General features: G+C 33.6%; 3 protein-coding genes across 5 annotated transcripts; 2 read left to right on the plus strand and 1 right to left on the minus strand.

Annotated features, from left to right (window-relative positions):
• The first annotated feature begins 1,797 nt into the window (after positions 1-1,797).
• Positions 1,798-6,675, plus strand: LOC108450002 (tRNA dimethylallyltransferase 9). 3 transcript variants are annotated; one of them, XM_017747414.2, is made up of 12 exons: positions 1,798-2,195; positions 2,403-2,456; positions 3,028-3,070; positions 3,211-3,307; positions 3,570-3,768; positions 3,876-4,101; positions 4,370-4,458; positions 4,993-5,087; positions 5,356-5,431; positions 5,823-5,962; positions 6,133-6,193; positions 6,395-6,675. In XM_017747414.2, the coding sequence occupies exons 1-12, from the start codon at positions 1,959-1,961 to the stop codon at positions 6,407-6,409; spliced, it is 1,332 nt and encodes a 443-aa protein (XP_017602903.1). In that variant the 5' UTR covers positions 1,798-1,958; the 3' UTR covers positions 6,410-6,675. The 3 variants fall into 3 exon arrangements, 2 of the variants coding, with proteins under 2 accessions (XP_017602903.1, XP_017602902.1); XR_001866188.2 differs by having other exon boundaries at positions 1,800-2,195; positions 3,199-3,307; positions 6,133-6,293; XM_017747413.2 differs by having other exon boundaries at positions 1,801-2,195; positions 3,199-3,307.
• Positions 6,676-8,069: 1,394 nt separating this feature from the next.
• Positions 8,070-11,172, plus strand: LOC108453250 (malate dehydrogenase, mitochondrial). Its single transcript, XM_017751249.2, has 7 exons — positions 8,070-8,465; positions 9,020-9,193; positions 9,592-9,760; positions 9,977-10,038; positions 10,163-10,284; positions 10,395-10,512; positions 10,766-11,172. Exons 1-7 carry the CDS (start codon positions 8,235-8,237, stop codon positions 10,904-10,906), a joined length of 1,017 nt encoding a protein of 338 aa, XP_017606738.1. The 5' UTR covers positions 8,070-8,234; the 3' UTR covers positions 10,907-11,172.
• A 480-nt stretch (positions 11,173-11,652) lies between these two features.
• Positions 11,653-14,380, minus strand: LOC108453248 (transcription factor GTE4). The gene is given in 6 exon segments (XM_053028035.1): positions 11,653-12,018; positions 12,140-12,253; positions 12,370-12,415; positions 12,511-13,184; positions 13,187-13,303; positions 13,306-14,380. Coding segments are annotated over 6 exon segments (1,773 nt in total). The 5' UTR covers positions 14,099-14,380; the 3' UTR covers positions 11,653-11,989.
• Positions 14,381-15,293: the final 913 nt, after the last annotated feature.

Genomic DNA, 15,293 nt, shown 5'->3' on the forward strand with positions numbered 1-15,293 from the left:
TGGCATCAGTGTGATATATGCTACTGTATAAGACCATATCTGGGATATGGCATTAGTGAGATATGTGATTCGTGTAAGACCATAGCTGGGCTATGGCATCGATAGAAGAATATGTGTAAGACCATAGCTGGACTATGTCATCATTATGTGAAGATGTGTAAGACCATAGTTGAACTATGGCATCGAGAAAACGAAGTACTCAATTCCTTAAGATGTTCACTAATTTGACAAAGTTTGGTAAGTGTTACATGGAATTATGTGATACAAGGAAGTACGAGTTGATAAGATATGAGTATAGAACTTTGTTGATAAATGAATTCATTTGTTATTATATAGTTGTTCATCTTGAATGTACTGTCCATATGTATTTTGATAATTCAAATGTTTTAATGAATAAAGTTCCGACATGGAATAAATTGAAAACGAGACAAATAATTATGAAATTGAACTCGGAATTCATGAAAATGACGGTTATCGATATATGGAGACATGAGACATTGATATATAAATATGGAAAATGTTTGATAAATGTGTTTATTCATAATTATGGAATTATATACCTCATGTGTACTATTTGCATAAAGATAATATTTTAAATACTTTGGTTATTTAAGCTTAAATATGAAATAATATGAAATCAAGATAAGTTGTTATGAAAATATATTTAGATTACGAGATATGGCTGATATATATTGTATGATTACATAACGTGAAATTGTGTATATATATGAGAAATTTAATGAGAATTGAGCCCATACATGTTTCTTGTTATTTATATGAAGTGTACAATTGACAAGGGTGATGAAGTTATAAACAGAAAGTTACACGGGTTGAAAACACGAGCGTGTGACTCTCCAAAGTGTGAAAATTTTCTAAGTGTTGCAAAAGTTTCATATGTTTACGGTTTGGTCCCGAACTACCCTAAATGTATGTTTTGGGCCCTGTAGGCCCATATAAGGGACGTTAAACATATGTATGAAAGTTTTTTTAATTTAGAAGAAATTTTATGGCTGATTTTTACATGATTGATCATATTAAGTTTGGTAATGCCTCGTACCTTATTCTAGGCTCTGAATACGGGTAGGGGTGTTACAAGAAATAATTCTATGTTAGAGTACATGAATTTGAAACTATATATATTTGAAATAAAATTCAAAGCAAAATAATAATAATAATAAAAGTAAAAGATAATTGAGTACCGTGAATTTGAATCATTAATTAGGTCCAAAATTATTATTTTAGAAAATTTTAAAATCTTAAATTTTTATATAATTTTAGAATTTTTATAAAAATTTTAAAATATAATTTTAAAATTTTTATAAATATTTTAAATTTTAAAAATTATTTTGAATTTTTTCATAGTTTTTGTTGAGAGAGAGACCAATTTGTTTATTTTCAAAGTTGATAGGGACTAAAAGGGTATTAATACCAATCATTATTTGAATTATTCAAATTATTTGAGATATTCGAATTGTGAAATTCAACTCGACTCAAACTTGAAACTCGAATCGAATTATTCGAGTTTGACTCGAATAATTCGAATAACTTGTTTCGATTAACTCAAAATTCGAAAAAAAATTAATTTAAACATTTATTTTCTAAGTAATATTATATGAGAACCGTCTAATCAACATACCAAGTTGACAGATTTTAGAGACTTAATTTTAAATTTTTTAAATACAGTGATTAAATTTTAGATTTTGAAAAATTACAGACTTTATGCAAATTTGACCAAATTTTTATTAACCAAATTGTAACAAAGGGGCAATATCAAAAAAAAAAAAAAAATGCAAATGGGTATCTTCTGAGTTCCCGTAGAAAATCTAATCTAAAACCCTTGATAAAACGTTACCCACTCCACCAGTTTAGCCCCTAAGACAAACCACACCAAATCAAATCCTTTGAACACCCAAAAAAGAAAGAAAGGAAAGTAGTCATAACACATTCATTTTGAAGAGATGATATCGAGTGGAATTTACAGCCTTCGAAGCATCCGATTGCCTCAAAGACCCATATTTCCTTCACTTTGTAATGGTAGAAAAACCTTAGTTACAAGCTCAACTTCTGTTTCTGTCAACCAGAAGAAAGAGAAGGTGATTGTAATATCAGGGCCAACTGGGGCAGGCAAAACTAGGCTTGCTTTGGAACTTGCTAAGCGTCTCAATGGTGAAATCATCAGTGCTGACTCTGTTCAGGTTACTTCCTTCATTGAACAATACTGCTGTTGTTGTGTTTTTGGAAATAAAATGATAAAGGAAAATTGGGTTTTTGTTTTGGTGAGGTTTGAGATTGGTTTTTTGTTGTGCTCCATTTGGTTGCTGATAAAATTTCTGGGTTTTAGTTGTTTCTTAAGCATTGCTTGTTTTCTGTTTAAGTGGATTATCGGATGTTATTAATTGCAGGTTTATCGAGGTCTTGATGTGGGATCTGCAAAGCCTTCTCCAGCTGATAGACAGGTGCCTAGTTGTAGTAGATTGCTACATATTTTGCATTTTTTTTTCACTAAGATTTCCATTTTCTGGCTGATAAAATTGAGTATGTTTGTGATGTTCTTTGAAGCTTTATGTATATATATATAAAGTGGCGGGGGTTGTCCAGAGATGGAATCCATGAGTGGTGTCAATTGAAGATTCGAATACAAGTTTTTTTCCATTCTACCCGCGGTTCAATCAACATGTTTTTTGAAGCTTTTGCAGTTTTCTATATTGTTGTTCTTTGACATTTCAGTGCTTTAATGCCATTCTATATGGACACACGTTCAGATTTTTCAAAAATAATTTTCTCATCAGTTCAGAGTTTAGTAAAAGATATATGTATTTTTTTGGCGAAATATGTACCTAGTCTTAGGGCGGCATTAAGTTTTTTCTCTCTTTTAAAGTTATCCAGAAAAAGACTACTATGTATTGTTTACAAGTTAGTTGCCATTCACATCATGTATTGTTTTGTATAGGATGAACTTCTTTGAAAGTTTCTCAAAACTTTGATTCATTTAAAGGGAAGGCTTTATTACTTCAAATCTTTTTGCAGGAAGTGCCACATCATCTGATTGATATTTTGCACCCATCTGAAGGTGAGTTTCCAGTGATCCCAGCTATTGTCAAGAAGGCATATTAAGTCATTCTCTTTGTTTTTAGGCGACATTTAGTTCTGCATTTCTAATTTACTTCACTGATTAAATATATATTTATTCGAATGTAGACTATTCTGTAGGACAATTTTTTGAGGATGCTAGGCAAGCGACAAAAGATATTCTTCGTAGTGGCCGTGTTCCCATTGTTACTGGTGGGACTGGATTGTATTTGCGATGGTATGTTACCACATATCCTTTTGTATAGGTGAGCTGTGATTTATCCTGAAAAGCAATCTGGATTTTTTGTCTTGATTTTCTTCTTCCAGCTTTATATACGTCTCTTATTAGAACACCTAGGGTAGCGTTGGTTCACGATATGGTTTAGTTGCAGAATTTTTATTGGTACCTCATAAGTAGTTGGCTTTCCTTGCTCAAAAGGTGCTGAAAAACAACATAAATGGAGATATTTACTATTTTCATTTTTTTTTATATATGATAGGTATATATATGGAAAGCCAGATGTTCCAAAGGCCTCTCGAGAAGTTGCAGCTCAAGTATATTCTGAGGTTGCCGATTTTGAGAGAGATGGAGACTGGGAGGCTGCCGTGCAATTGGTGGTTGACGCAGGTGATCCGAAGGCGCAGTCTTTGGCTGCCAATGATTGGTATCGCTTAAGACGTAGCCTTGAGATAATCAGGGTATGAATATTGAGTTGTTTTAACCTACATAAATAATTGGACTTTCTGTTCTGTGTCCGTGTCTATTACCAGACTTGAGAACTGGTATTCATCTTTTGGTTTGACAGTCTAGTGGATCACCTCCATCTGCTTTTCAAGTACCATATGATTCTTTTCGAAATCAAAATGACCCAAGTGAAACAATTGACACTTGTCACTTAAAGCCTTCTGCTGACGAACTCGAGCAACATAAAGTAAAGGATTTGGACTATGAGTTCATTTGTTTTTTCCTCTCAAGTCCCAGACTTGATCTCTATAGGCTTATTGATCTGCGGTGTGAACATATGCTTTCGGGTAGGTCATATTGCTCTGGTCTATATTTTATACAATTCTCAAATATTGTATTTATTTAACTTTGAGTGACATATAAGATTATCTTTGTGTGAAATATGTCATAGATTTCCAACAGATTTGGGTTTTGTTGTCTGAATAGAATGTTGTATTTGATCAAATTTTCAACAATTGGCCGGATTATTAGTTTGTAGTATTTTTCTTCCTTTGCGAAAAACAAAAATTCTTTAGTGGTATTCATTCAAGTTGCTTGGCTTCAATGATGTAACAGATGGTATTTTGTCCGAGGCTAGATGGCTTCTGGACACAGGTCTTCTTCCAAATTCAAACTCTGCAACTCGAGCAATTGGTTATAGACAGGTATAATTTTATACCCCCTCATTTTACATAATAATTTATTTTACGATGTGCAAACAAATTGTACCTTTTCATTTCTTCTGCCATAGAATAAGTTTTGTGAATCTATCCGGTGTCCTGCACCATTCCTTATAATTTAACAAGACAAAATCTATCGGTTTTCTTCTAATTGATTTCATGTGAAATTAAATTAAAATTAGTGAAAAAGGAAAAGACAATCAAAGTTGAAGCCTAATTTTTTGAAACTAGCAGTCCAGACAAGGCAAATGCTTGTAGTTACTAACTCAATGGTTGCGAATGCATCCTTCCTAGTGTTCCAACTTCCAACAATTAACACTGTCTCGCATTTATGTCTTCAAGTCATGAATGTATTTGCTTGTAATATAGCTGCAGCTTTGCAACTTTAATATCTTAATGGATTTCTGGTTAAGTCTCCATATATGAATGCTGATTTTTAAAAATGATGATGCCCTTATTCAGTTCTTTACTTGTTTTGCTGAATTTTTTTTCCTTTTTTGTTTGATAAAATGATTTCAGGCAATGGAATACCTACTGTACTGTAGGGAACAAGGGGGCATGAGTTCCACTAGAGACTTCTATTATTTTTTATCCGAATTTCAGAAAGCGTCTAGGTATCATATTTATAACTTCTGAAGCTACATTTATTTACTTTGCCTTGCAAATTCGAATTTGTTTTGGAATGCCGTATTCTACTTTTTGGTTTTCCAACGTTTAAGTTGTTGCGACATTAAATTAGGTAAAACTAATTAGATTTATCTTTTCATGGATTGAAACTAGTTTGCTTCATCTATTCATACATCAAACAGTCATCTTATATTACTTACTTTAAAAAATGCATCCTGCAAATTTGAATCCAGCTTCCCTTAATTTGTTTTGCAGGAATTTTGCGAAAAGACAACTAACTTGGTTTCGAAACGAGCATATTTATCACTGGCTGAATGCTTCTAGACCACTGGTATCTCACTTCTACCTTTCTTTCTTTATGTTGTTTAATGAAGTCTTACTTTGTAATGATTATCGAAGATGGTTAAACAATTACGCTAAGCAATTTCTTTGAAACTCCTAATCTACCTCACCTAAAAAAGCTCATGACATGCCTATGACCTCTAGGAGCCGCTCCAGCATTCATGCCATTGAGCGGCATCATCATGCTAAGTGATTCACAAAGATGTTCTATTTTTCCTTTCCAGAATGCCTTTTAGAATCAAATTTTCTGATGTATGATTTTTCCCCGTATTTATGCAACTCTAGATTGCATCTTCCGAGCACTGAACATTATGCTTAAATGGTTTAGTTGAAATCCTTTTGAGCCCTACAATACTAAATTCTTAGAGGTCAATTTTCAGGATAAGGTGCTTAACTTCATTTACAATGCATACAACGACCAAAGTGGAACTTTACATGTGCCTGAATCACTTCAAATGAAGAAAGATATGTCAAACAAACGAGAAGCTGCTGAACTAAAGGCTTATCGTGCTAAAAACAGGTATCGTTCAAGAACATTAAGCTGTCTATGTATCTCTCAATTTACATGTTTGTATTCGTACACAAGTGACATGTAACACGCACCTGCATTTTTTATCTTATATAACATATCCGTGATTTACGAATCGGCTATAACTGTTTTCATTTCCTTCTTTTTTAATAAATACGAAGGCATTTTGTCCACCGCGAAGATTGTTCAGATATTCTAGACTGGATAAGGAGTACTCAAGAGGTGAAGAGCTAAATTCTTTCTTTCAATTTGATGTGATTCCATTTTGTTCTTTTAGAACTGGACATCAGACATCCTTATCATCCAACTTATTTGCTATAAGGTGTGGTTTTTTGGACTATTTGCTTTCCAAAAATCTCTTGAATCTTTCTTTCACTATTCACTTCAAGGCTTACTGATATTTTCATGCATCGATCCCGTCAGCTAATCGTTGTTTAAAAAGTCATCTTCGGATTGGAAGAATACCAATATATTCTGCCCCCCCGGAGATGGAAGGAATTGTATGTAGTTATCCGAATATAGTGTTACCAAACTGGTCGCATCGTTGTTTTCTTCTTTGCCTAATCTTTTTTTGGTAAGTTCTGGAACTGATTACTTGTTGTAATATGAGATCAAGTGCATTAAGTGATTGATGATGTTCATAAAGTTTAAAAACAATTGTTTTTAATTGTGTTTTACTGGTAATGTAAAATTTTGTTGGTTAAGACATTGATATTATCATAGGAGGGAGCTGGCCCTAGTGTTACAAGTTCTTTTGTCAAACCAAAAAAAAAAAAAACACTGTTGTCAATACTTGGTTGTGTTCTATCTGATGAAACGAGAGACAGCTTTTAGATGATGACAAAGCCTATCATCAAAATTATTCCCCATGATTGTTTTGATAAAAAAAAGAAAAAAATGAACTTTGCCAGCCAGACATCTATTTCCCAATCCAATGTTTAGAACAATGATCATAAAAAGAAAAATTGCAAAAGGTTCAATGTTTAGGCATAAATTCAGGAGGTTCAACGTTTAAATTTTGTTCAACGTTTAAATTTTGTTACAAACAGGAAAAAAATATGCAGTGTTAATACACGTCATGGATCACTTTTAAATTTTTATTTTGAATAATTTAATCATTTAATTTATTGATATTATCTATATTTAAAGGGTTAATTGAGTTAATGTCACTTATCAATCAGTTTTCAAAAAGTAAAATTTTGATATAAAATTTAAAAATTACGTATACATCATGTTCGAGATATCATAATTTTATTATCTCAACTTTAAGGTGATAAATTGGTATACAAATTTAATGTGACAAGTCACTTCCCCATTTAAGGCGATAAATTGATATAAAAATTTAACGTGACAAGTCACTTTTCTATTAAATTTAGGTGGCCATTATAATATATCATGTCACTTATTTGTTAAGACCATAATGACTATTAATAAGTAAGTTATCATAATGTTATGATTTAATAATGTTTGACCAAAACATAATAAATTATAGTTGAGTGGTAAAAAGAGAAATTTAACTAAAATTGAGTGATTATTTCTATAGTTTACCCTAAATTATATATTTTTTTAACTAAAGAATTCATGGGCAAGCCCGAGCCAGACTTAAGCATGATATTAATACACTTTATGCTTACCTAAACCTGACCAGATCTGAAATATCGGTTTAAAATTTTAAACAAGTCTGCTTATATTTACAAATAACTAATTTAAATTCCATTTTAAGGCCCAATTGTATTATTCTTTATTTTTTATAAATATATTTATATTATTTTTATTTGCTATTTAGCAATTAATATATTTCTATTTATTAAAATTTTATATATAAATATCTTAGCATTTTCTCGATCTTTATATTAAAACATTGTACATTACTATAAATTTGATTTTTGTGTAATAAATGGTATAACATAAAAATAAATATAATATAGTATATTAAAATTTAGAAATTAGCTTAATTTAAACTTTAAATATTCAAATTCAAATTTAATTCATATTTTAAATAAATATATTTTTATGGAACATTTTAAATGCTACGTGTCTAGATCTTAACCTATTATAACGTTCATGTTTTAAGATTTTTTTGAAATAATAAAAAGACGCTTTTATTTTTTATTAGTATTTTTATTTTATTTTATTTTCAACTTGACTCATAAATGCACAATAAAACCCAAACACTACTCCTCGAAGCCATCAAACCAGACTCCCCCAAAACCCTCACGACAAAAGAAATCTCCTTTCTATTTTTCACCACTCTCCTGCAAAAATGTTTCGATCCGTTGCTAGATCGGCCGCCGGTAAGAACCTCCTCCGACGAGGATATGCAACCGCCGTACCTGAACGGAAAGTCGCTGTCTTGGGCGCAGCTGGAGGGATCGGCCAACCCTTGGCTCTCCTCATGAAGCTTAACCCTCTTGTTTCTCAACTGGCTCTCTATGATATCGCTAACACTCCCGGTGTTGCCGCTGATGTCAGCCACATCAACTCTAGATCTGAGGTCCATATAAAAAAAAACTCTTCATTTCTTTTCTTGATTTAAAAATGTATGCTTATGAGATTGAAATTTCCTTGTTTTTAGTTCACAACGTTAGTTTAAGCTATTTACGATATGGGTTTTGTCTTGGTTTTGGTGTTTTATGTTTGGTTTTCATTTTTATTTTATGTATTTACCTGATAATAGAACTTATTTTTTGCTTTTAAAATGTGATATTCTGTATGGATGTGTATCTATGGTGAAGTTTTGAATAGATCTAATATTTTGTGTATGTGGTTTAAGTATAACGATTTAGTTCTTTGATTCCTTTCAATCTGACTTTGCTATACGTTTTTCTTCTGTATCAAAGTGTATATGCTAATCTATTTGTGACTTCATCAATTTACCCATTTGTCTTTGATAACTGATCATGCACCTTATCTTTAATTTGATTCTTTTTACATGGTCATTCTTCCTTCAGGATTATGATCTGCATTCTAATTGATAATATTATGTGCCTTAATTTGTATATTTATTTGCTCTTTTGTTAATTTAATTATTTCTTGTATTTGCTTTAGGTTGCCGGATACGTTGGTGAAGAGCAATTGGGGAAAGCTTTGGAGGGATGTGATGTTGTCATCATTCCAGCTGGGGTGCCTAGAAAGCCCGGTATGACTCGTGATGATCTTTTCAACATTAATGCCGGAATCGTCAAGGGTCTATGTTCTGCAATTGCTAAGTATTGCCCCAATGTGAGTGTTTGTCCTTTTCTTTTAATTTGAAAACTTATTTTATCAGGGTCCTTGATTCTTCTAAGGATTTAACTAGTGTTGGCTCTAGTTCTTGTATAATGACTATTAAAAGTCTTGTCTTACCAAGGTGGGGTAACCATAGAAATGATCGGAGAATCTAAAACTGAACTTTGGAATCTGATTTAGTAATGAGTTATGTTTGATCTATCAACTTCACTCATTTCTCTTTGATTTGTAAAATGTAATAAACAACTTTGATAATTGAAAGGTATTGCTTACTTTCAAAGATATACATGTATATATATTTTTTTCAAAGATATACATGTATATATATTTTTCTTTCTGTTGTGAGCTTCTATAAGGCTAGAATATTTTAATGAAACAAATTTGTGGCACAGGCACTTGTCAATATGATCAGCAACCCTGTCAATTCAACTGTTCCTATCGCAGCTGAGGTTTTTAAGAAGGCAGGGACATATGATGAGAAAAAGTTGTTTGGCGTAACCACCCTTGATGTGGTTCGGGCTAAGACTTTCTATGCTGGGAAGGCTAAAGTAAATGTTGCAGGTTTGTTTAATACATCTCCTTTCCTGACCTCACCTCTCTTATTTTCTTTAAAAAAGAGAGCAAATTCTGAGGCTTATCAATGATTTCTGGGATTCAGAATTTATGTTTTAGAAGTAGATATTGTCACTCTTTCATCCTAAGTATAGCCATAGCATAAGAGTATTTTGATTATATGAGGGATTTGCTGGTTGATTAAGTTGCTTCACTTGCTTGCAGATGTTAATGTCCCTGTTGTCGGTGGTCATGCTGGAATTACCATTCTCCCGCTATTTTCTCAAGTATTTCCTTGTTCCTTTATGCCTTTAATCATGGCTTTTATTTCATATCAACTATTTTTCTCATTTCAGTTTCTTGTTGATCAGTCACCTTTGCTGATTTTTAGTGGTATTTTTAACTTTTTAGGCCACACCAAAAGCCAATTTACCTGAAGAGGATATCAAGGCTCTCACAAAGAGGACACAAGATGGAGGCACTGAAGTTGTGGAAGCCAAGGCCGGAAAGGGTTCAGCAACATTATCAATGGCGTAAGTATCGGTTATTGCTTCACTGAACGGTTTTCTCCTAATCTAAAGATGGAAGTGTATAATTTTAGTTTCTTATTAGCCTGATGAATTTGTGTTGTTTCTTTGCACAGCTATGCTGGAGCCATTTTTGCTGATGCTTGCCTTAAGGGACTGAATGGCGTTCCTGATGTAGTGGAGTGCTCATTTGTGCAGTCAACTGTCACTGAACTCCCTTTCTTTGCTTCCAAGGTAATATTCCCCGGCTCATATAGTTGATTTGTTCAATGGTACCTGTGCTCTACTTTGTTAACCTTCATGGAAAGGAAAGCTCCGAGTTTTGAATTTATGATCTCTACTGAAACTTGTTCCCACCATACAGCCACTGCAAGGCGTTATACATTTTGCCATCCTATTAGGCTATTCCCACAACTTGCATATGCCATTAGGCTTTTAAAGGGTTCCATTTTATTTTGATCACTTACACACACTGTCTGGCTCGCAGGTGAGGCTCGGAAAGAATGGTGTGGAGGAAGTTTTGGGGTTAGGCCCTCTCTCTGAGTACGAGAAAGAAGGGTTGGAGAGCCTCAAACCAGAACTTAAATCATCTATTGAGAAGGGAATCAAGTTCGCCAACCAGAGTTGAACCTGAACTACTTATGATTTCTTCCATTAGACCAATCCAAAATTCTTATAAAGGTTTTTTGTGCTACTGTTGTATTTCATGCTGCAAGCAGCATCGGCTTTACTGAATAGGATAGGCCCTACATACCATCAAGTTTTCAAGTAATAATTCCCAGTGACCTGTTACAAAGGAGGGTTTGGTTTAAAAAAAATCTATTTTTCCAGTTTAGTTGGGGTGTTCCATTCATTAACTACATAAATTGTGAAATCACATTTGCTCTGGGGAAACTGTTTTTTGGCTTGTGTTTTTATTTATTCTGCAGCCCATCCTTTTTTACAGTCAAATCACCCGGATTTGAACACACCTTAACCTCATATTGGCTTATAACATGTTTAATAACAGAAATTGATGCTTTATCTTTAAAAACTTAGTGTTATATGCTAAAGAATGGAGGCTAGCCAAAAGGAAAAACTAAAGTAGCCATAATTAGTACTACAATTTGTTTGAAAAGAGGATTACCATTGGATAAGGTTTGTATGATCCAGCTTTGGTAACTTCAGTGATGGAAAACAAATGTATTGCTTGACATCCATCCCTTTCAATATGCTAGAACAAACAGGATTTGTTCATGCATTTCGATAGGGTACACTTGTCGCAGTTTTAGAAGTTCTTGGTTTCTACTTGGTAATGGTCTTGAGTCAGCTTCCCTTCTTAAAATGATCTACAAAAGCAACACGAAGCTCATTGGCTGGGGAACTAGGAGCAAATAGGTTAAAAACTAGGAGCAAATAGGTTAACTCCGACGCATGTCAAACTCTGAGAAGCATGCACACGATGGTTAAAAACAAATGATTCATCGTATCTTAAGAGTTCCTTTTCATCTCTTATAACAAAGGAAAGCAATTAAAGGCTCTACATAGAAGCAAATAACTAATTTTCAGAAACCAAGTGCTCTGGTGTCTTGGTATATATTTCAAATGCAACTCAAATTAGCACCATCAAGAAATTGCACAACTTTTTGTGGGAAATAAGAACTGAAAAGTTAGTTCATTAGCCAAGAAATTATCCCCTACCTTAGTCAAGTCCATCAAAGACAGGGTCACCTTATCCGGATGAACTATCACTGTCAGAGTCTGCACAAAGTTTTAGCGTTAGATCCTAACAAGAAAGTATTAGCGTGAAAAATCTGGCATATATGCAGTATACACTCATAAGTAGTAAGAGCAAAACAAAAGGAAAAACTTTAGTATTTACCATTTGATGAGGAACCAGAGCCACTACTAGAACTGCTTGAACTACTCGATCCACTCTGATTATTTTGTAGCCTTTCTCCATGAACTGAAGGTGATGTGGGAACAATCCTCTCCACTGCTTAACAATCAAACCAGTTCGATAATGGATGCAAGAACATTTCATCTTCTTCAGAACCAAACAAGTGAAGAATTGACCAAAGCGAGCAAATTCTTGTCGGTCGTGGTAATTACCTGTTTCAGCTACTTTTGGTACCTCTTTAGTAGGTGGTTCTGGATTCTGCAAAAAGAATAACAACAACATGTTCCAGTGAGCAACAATTCAAAACAGGGAGAACAGTTAGGTGTTTCAAAATCACTTGTTCATCATCTTACAATCTCCTGAATATCATGATCATTTTCAGCATTTGCTTGATGTGCAACTTCAGCTTTTCTCTTGTGTTTGCTCAAACTCTTCTTATAGTTGGTCATAAATCTATCAAGTTCCCAAAGTGTTTCTGGATCAAAACTGTCAATATCCACCTCGATCTCATCTTCTTGCTGGAAAAGTGCTGGGTTCCTCTTCTTAATAATCTGGACAATGCTATCAAGTTTCTCCGAAGGCAAGTTCTGGAGGTTTCCACTGAGTCTCTGTTTTTTATCATAAGTCATATCCCTCTTATCAGGATCTTTTGCCTTGGGTTCCTTTGGTACTGCAATCCTACCAGTAGGAGTCAAGTCAACATCTCTTGACTTGGGATCATCCAGCATTGCCTTGGATCCTGGTCTCTCCAAAGTCCTAGCTTCTAATGATAGCGATGAAGTAGGAGGAGCTTGAATCGGAGCTGAAGCTGGAGCCAGAGCAGGAATTTTCCTTGAAGGGGGAGTTGGCAAACTATATTCGTGAGTCCTTTCAAAACTCCTATTAAGATTATACTCGGACTCTATAGCTGCCCAGTTTTCTTCAAATATCTCCAACAATTTTTCTGCCATAAAATGTACATCCTGTCCTTTTGGGTTATAAAGCATTGCATTATTGAAAGTTAGTCTCACATCCTCTGCAAACTCATAGGTGACTTGTATCAATTCTTGTTCAACCTAGTCTTCACCGTACCCAAATCCATAGGATGCTTAACAATTGTATAATAATCATGCAACCCAAGTCCCTTCACATCCACCGGTTTATTAACTTCCCCAACAAATTACTACATCTCTTCAACAACCGATTTGAAAACTTCTCCGATGCAATCCCACCTCCCATTTGATCACCGTTACTCTTCGCAACGGTCGGCTTCATCTTCTTATTACTCTCCCTAGGCTTCAACTTCTTTATCCCTAAAGCAAACTCTGGATTCTTATAATACGGATTTGCCTTCGGGTTTCTCTTCTTTATCCCCGCAAACTCGCTTCCACCACCATCATCATCGTTACAAAGATCATGCTCTGCCATTGACATAGGTAACCCATGAAAAGACCTGGAACTAGGCAATCCTACAGAACCGACATCCGAGTTCACTCTAACTAAACACCCACCACCTCTATCAACATTCTCATTCCCCGAAACCCGAGAATTCGCATATCCCGCACTAAGCCTACTTTCTTTACCTTCAAATTTCTTAACTAAATCCCGAACTTGTTCAAGTTCACTAGCTAGCTTCCCCTTCAAACCTCTCACCTCATTCTTTGACAAAACATTCAAGCTAATCTTAACAAGATTATCATATTTTACATACCCAGATGTTGAAACCCCATTGGTAACATTCCGTACACCCTGCTGCAACCTACTATGACTAGAAGAATCATCTGACGCCACGGCATCGAAGGGTTGGAGGGGCAACTGCTGAGAGTTGTTATCATCAGTCGTAGTAGTGGTAGCAAGAGTTTGCTGAGGGATGAAAGTGGAATTTTTGGGTTTATTGTGGTTTTTCCTGGTATAAACCTTATTGTTCTTTGCTTCTTCACCTTCAAATTGCCCTGTAGCCATTCATATAAGATTAAAAAATTGGTAAAACCCTAATTGAGATAGGTTAAAGGCTTAAAAAAAGGGGGGTTTATGTTGGGATTGTACGGAAATATTAGGGTTTATGAGAGTGATAAAAGGTAAATTGATAATTAGGGTTTGGGGTTTTTTTCCTAACAACGTTGAAAATAGGGAATTTTGGAGGGTGATTGGATCCGTACGATTTTCGGGGTTCTTTTTGTTTGTTTTCAGAGTGGAGAAGACTCGAGAGAGCGAGAGGCTGAGACTGGGAGAAGAGCTGCACGCGCTGACAGAGCGAGTGGGATAAAAGGGAAAGAATGTTTAGGGGGTATTGCCACGTCAGATGGGACCCATAATGCAATTTGGCTAATAATAACAGGGTTATCCTGAATTTAATTTTAGGTCGAAAATCGTGAATTTAATTTCATATTATAGTCCCTAAACTTTTTAAATTTTAAAATTTCAGTCCTTACTAAACTATAATTATTAAATTCATTAAGTTAAGTTTTGTTATTTTCAAAATCTGATATGGTAAACATTTTATCCTATGTGCAATACCATGTTAGTGATTATTTTCCTATATTACTTACTAAAAATTCAATTGATAGATTAACAACTAATATTTATGTCAAAATTAATATTTTAAAATTCAAAAATATAGAGATTTAGAATGATCCAATTAAAGAAAATAAATTAGGTCTATAACTATACGCATAAGACAAAGCTAATAATTTAACTGCCATTGTTTGTGTTAGGACTTCAATTTCAAAATATGAAATGTATTAGGGATTAAAATTGGCCAATTTGAAAAGTACGTGGACTAAAATTGATCAAATTAAAGTACAATGACTAAATCTACTAATTTCACAAAGCACAAGTACTAATACTAGAATTTAACCTTAATTTTATTTTTTAGAATAGTTAGTATGCTATGTTTGACAAACTGAAAAATTAAGTATTGAATTTAAGTTATAATCTCTATTTAATATTTTAATTAAAATTAAATACTGAATATAATTAGATTGTTTGATAAATAATAATATAATCTTAAATGAAATATAATAAAATAAAAAAGAATGAAATTTATTCTCTATTAAGAGATAAAATATGTCTTTATTTACTTTTATCACTTTTTACATTTTTCAAGGAAAAAAATATCTAATAGCTTTTATTTTTATTTTGGGTTCTTGACGTGTTT

This window comes from Gossypium arboreum, chromosome 5 (assembly GCF_025698485.1).
Source record: "Gossypium arboreum isolate Shixiya-1 chromosome 5, ASM2569848v2, whole genome shotgun sequence".
Classification (NCBI taxonomy): Eukaryota; Viridiplantae; Streptophyta; class Magnoliopsida; order Malvales; family Malvaceae; genus Gossypium; species Gossypium arboreum.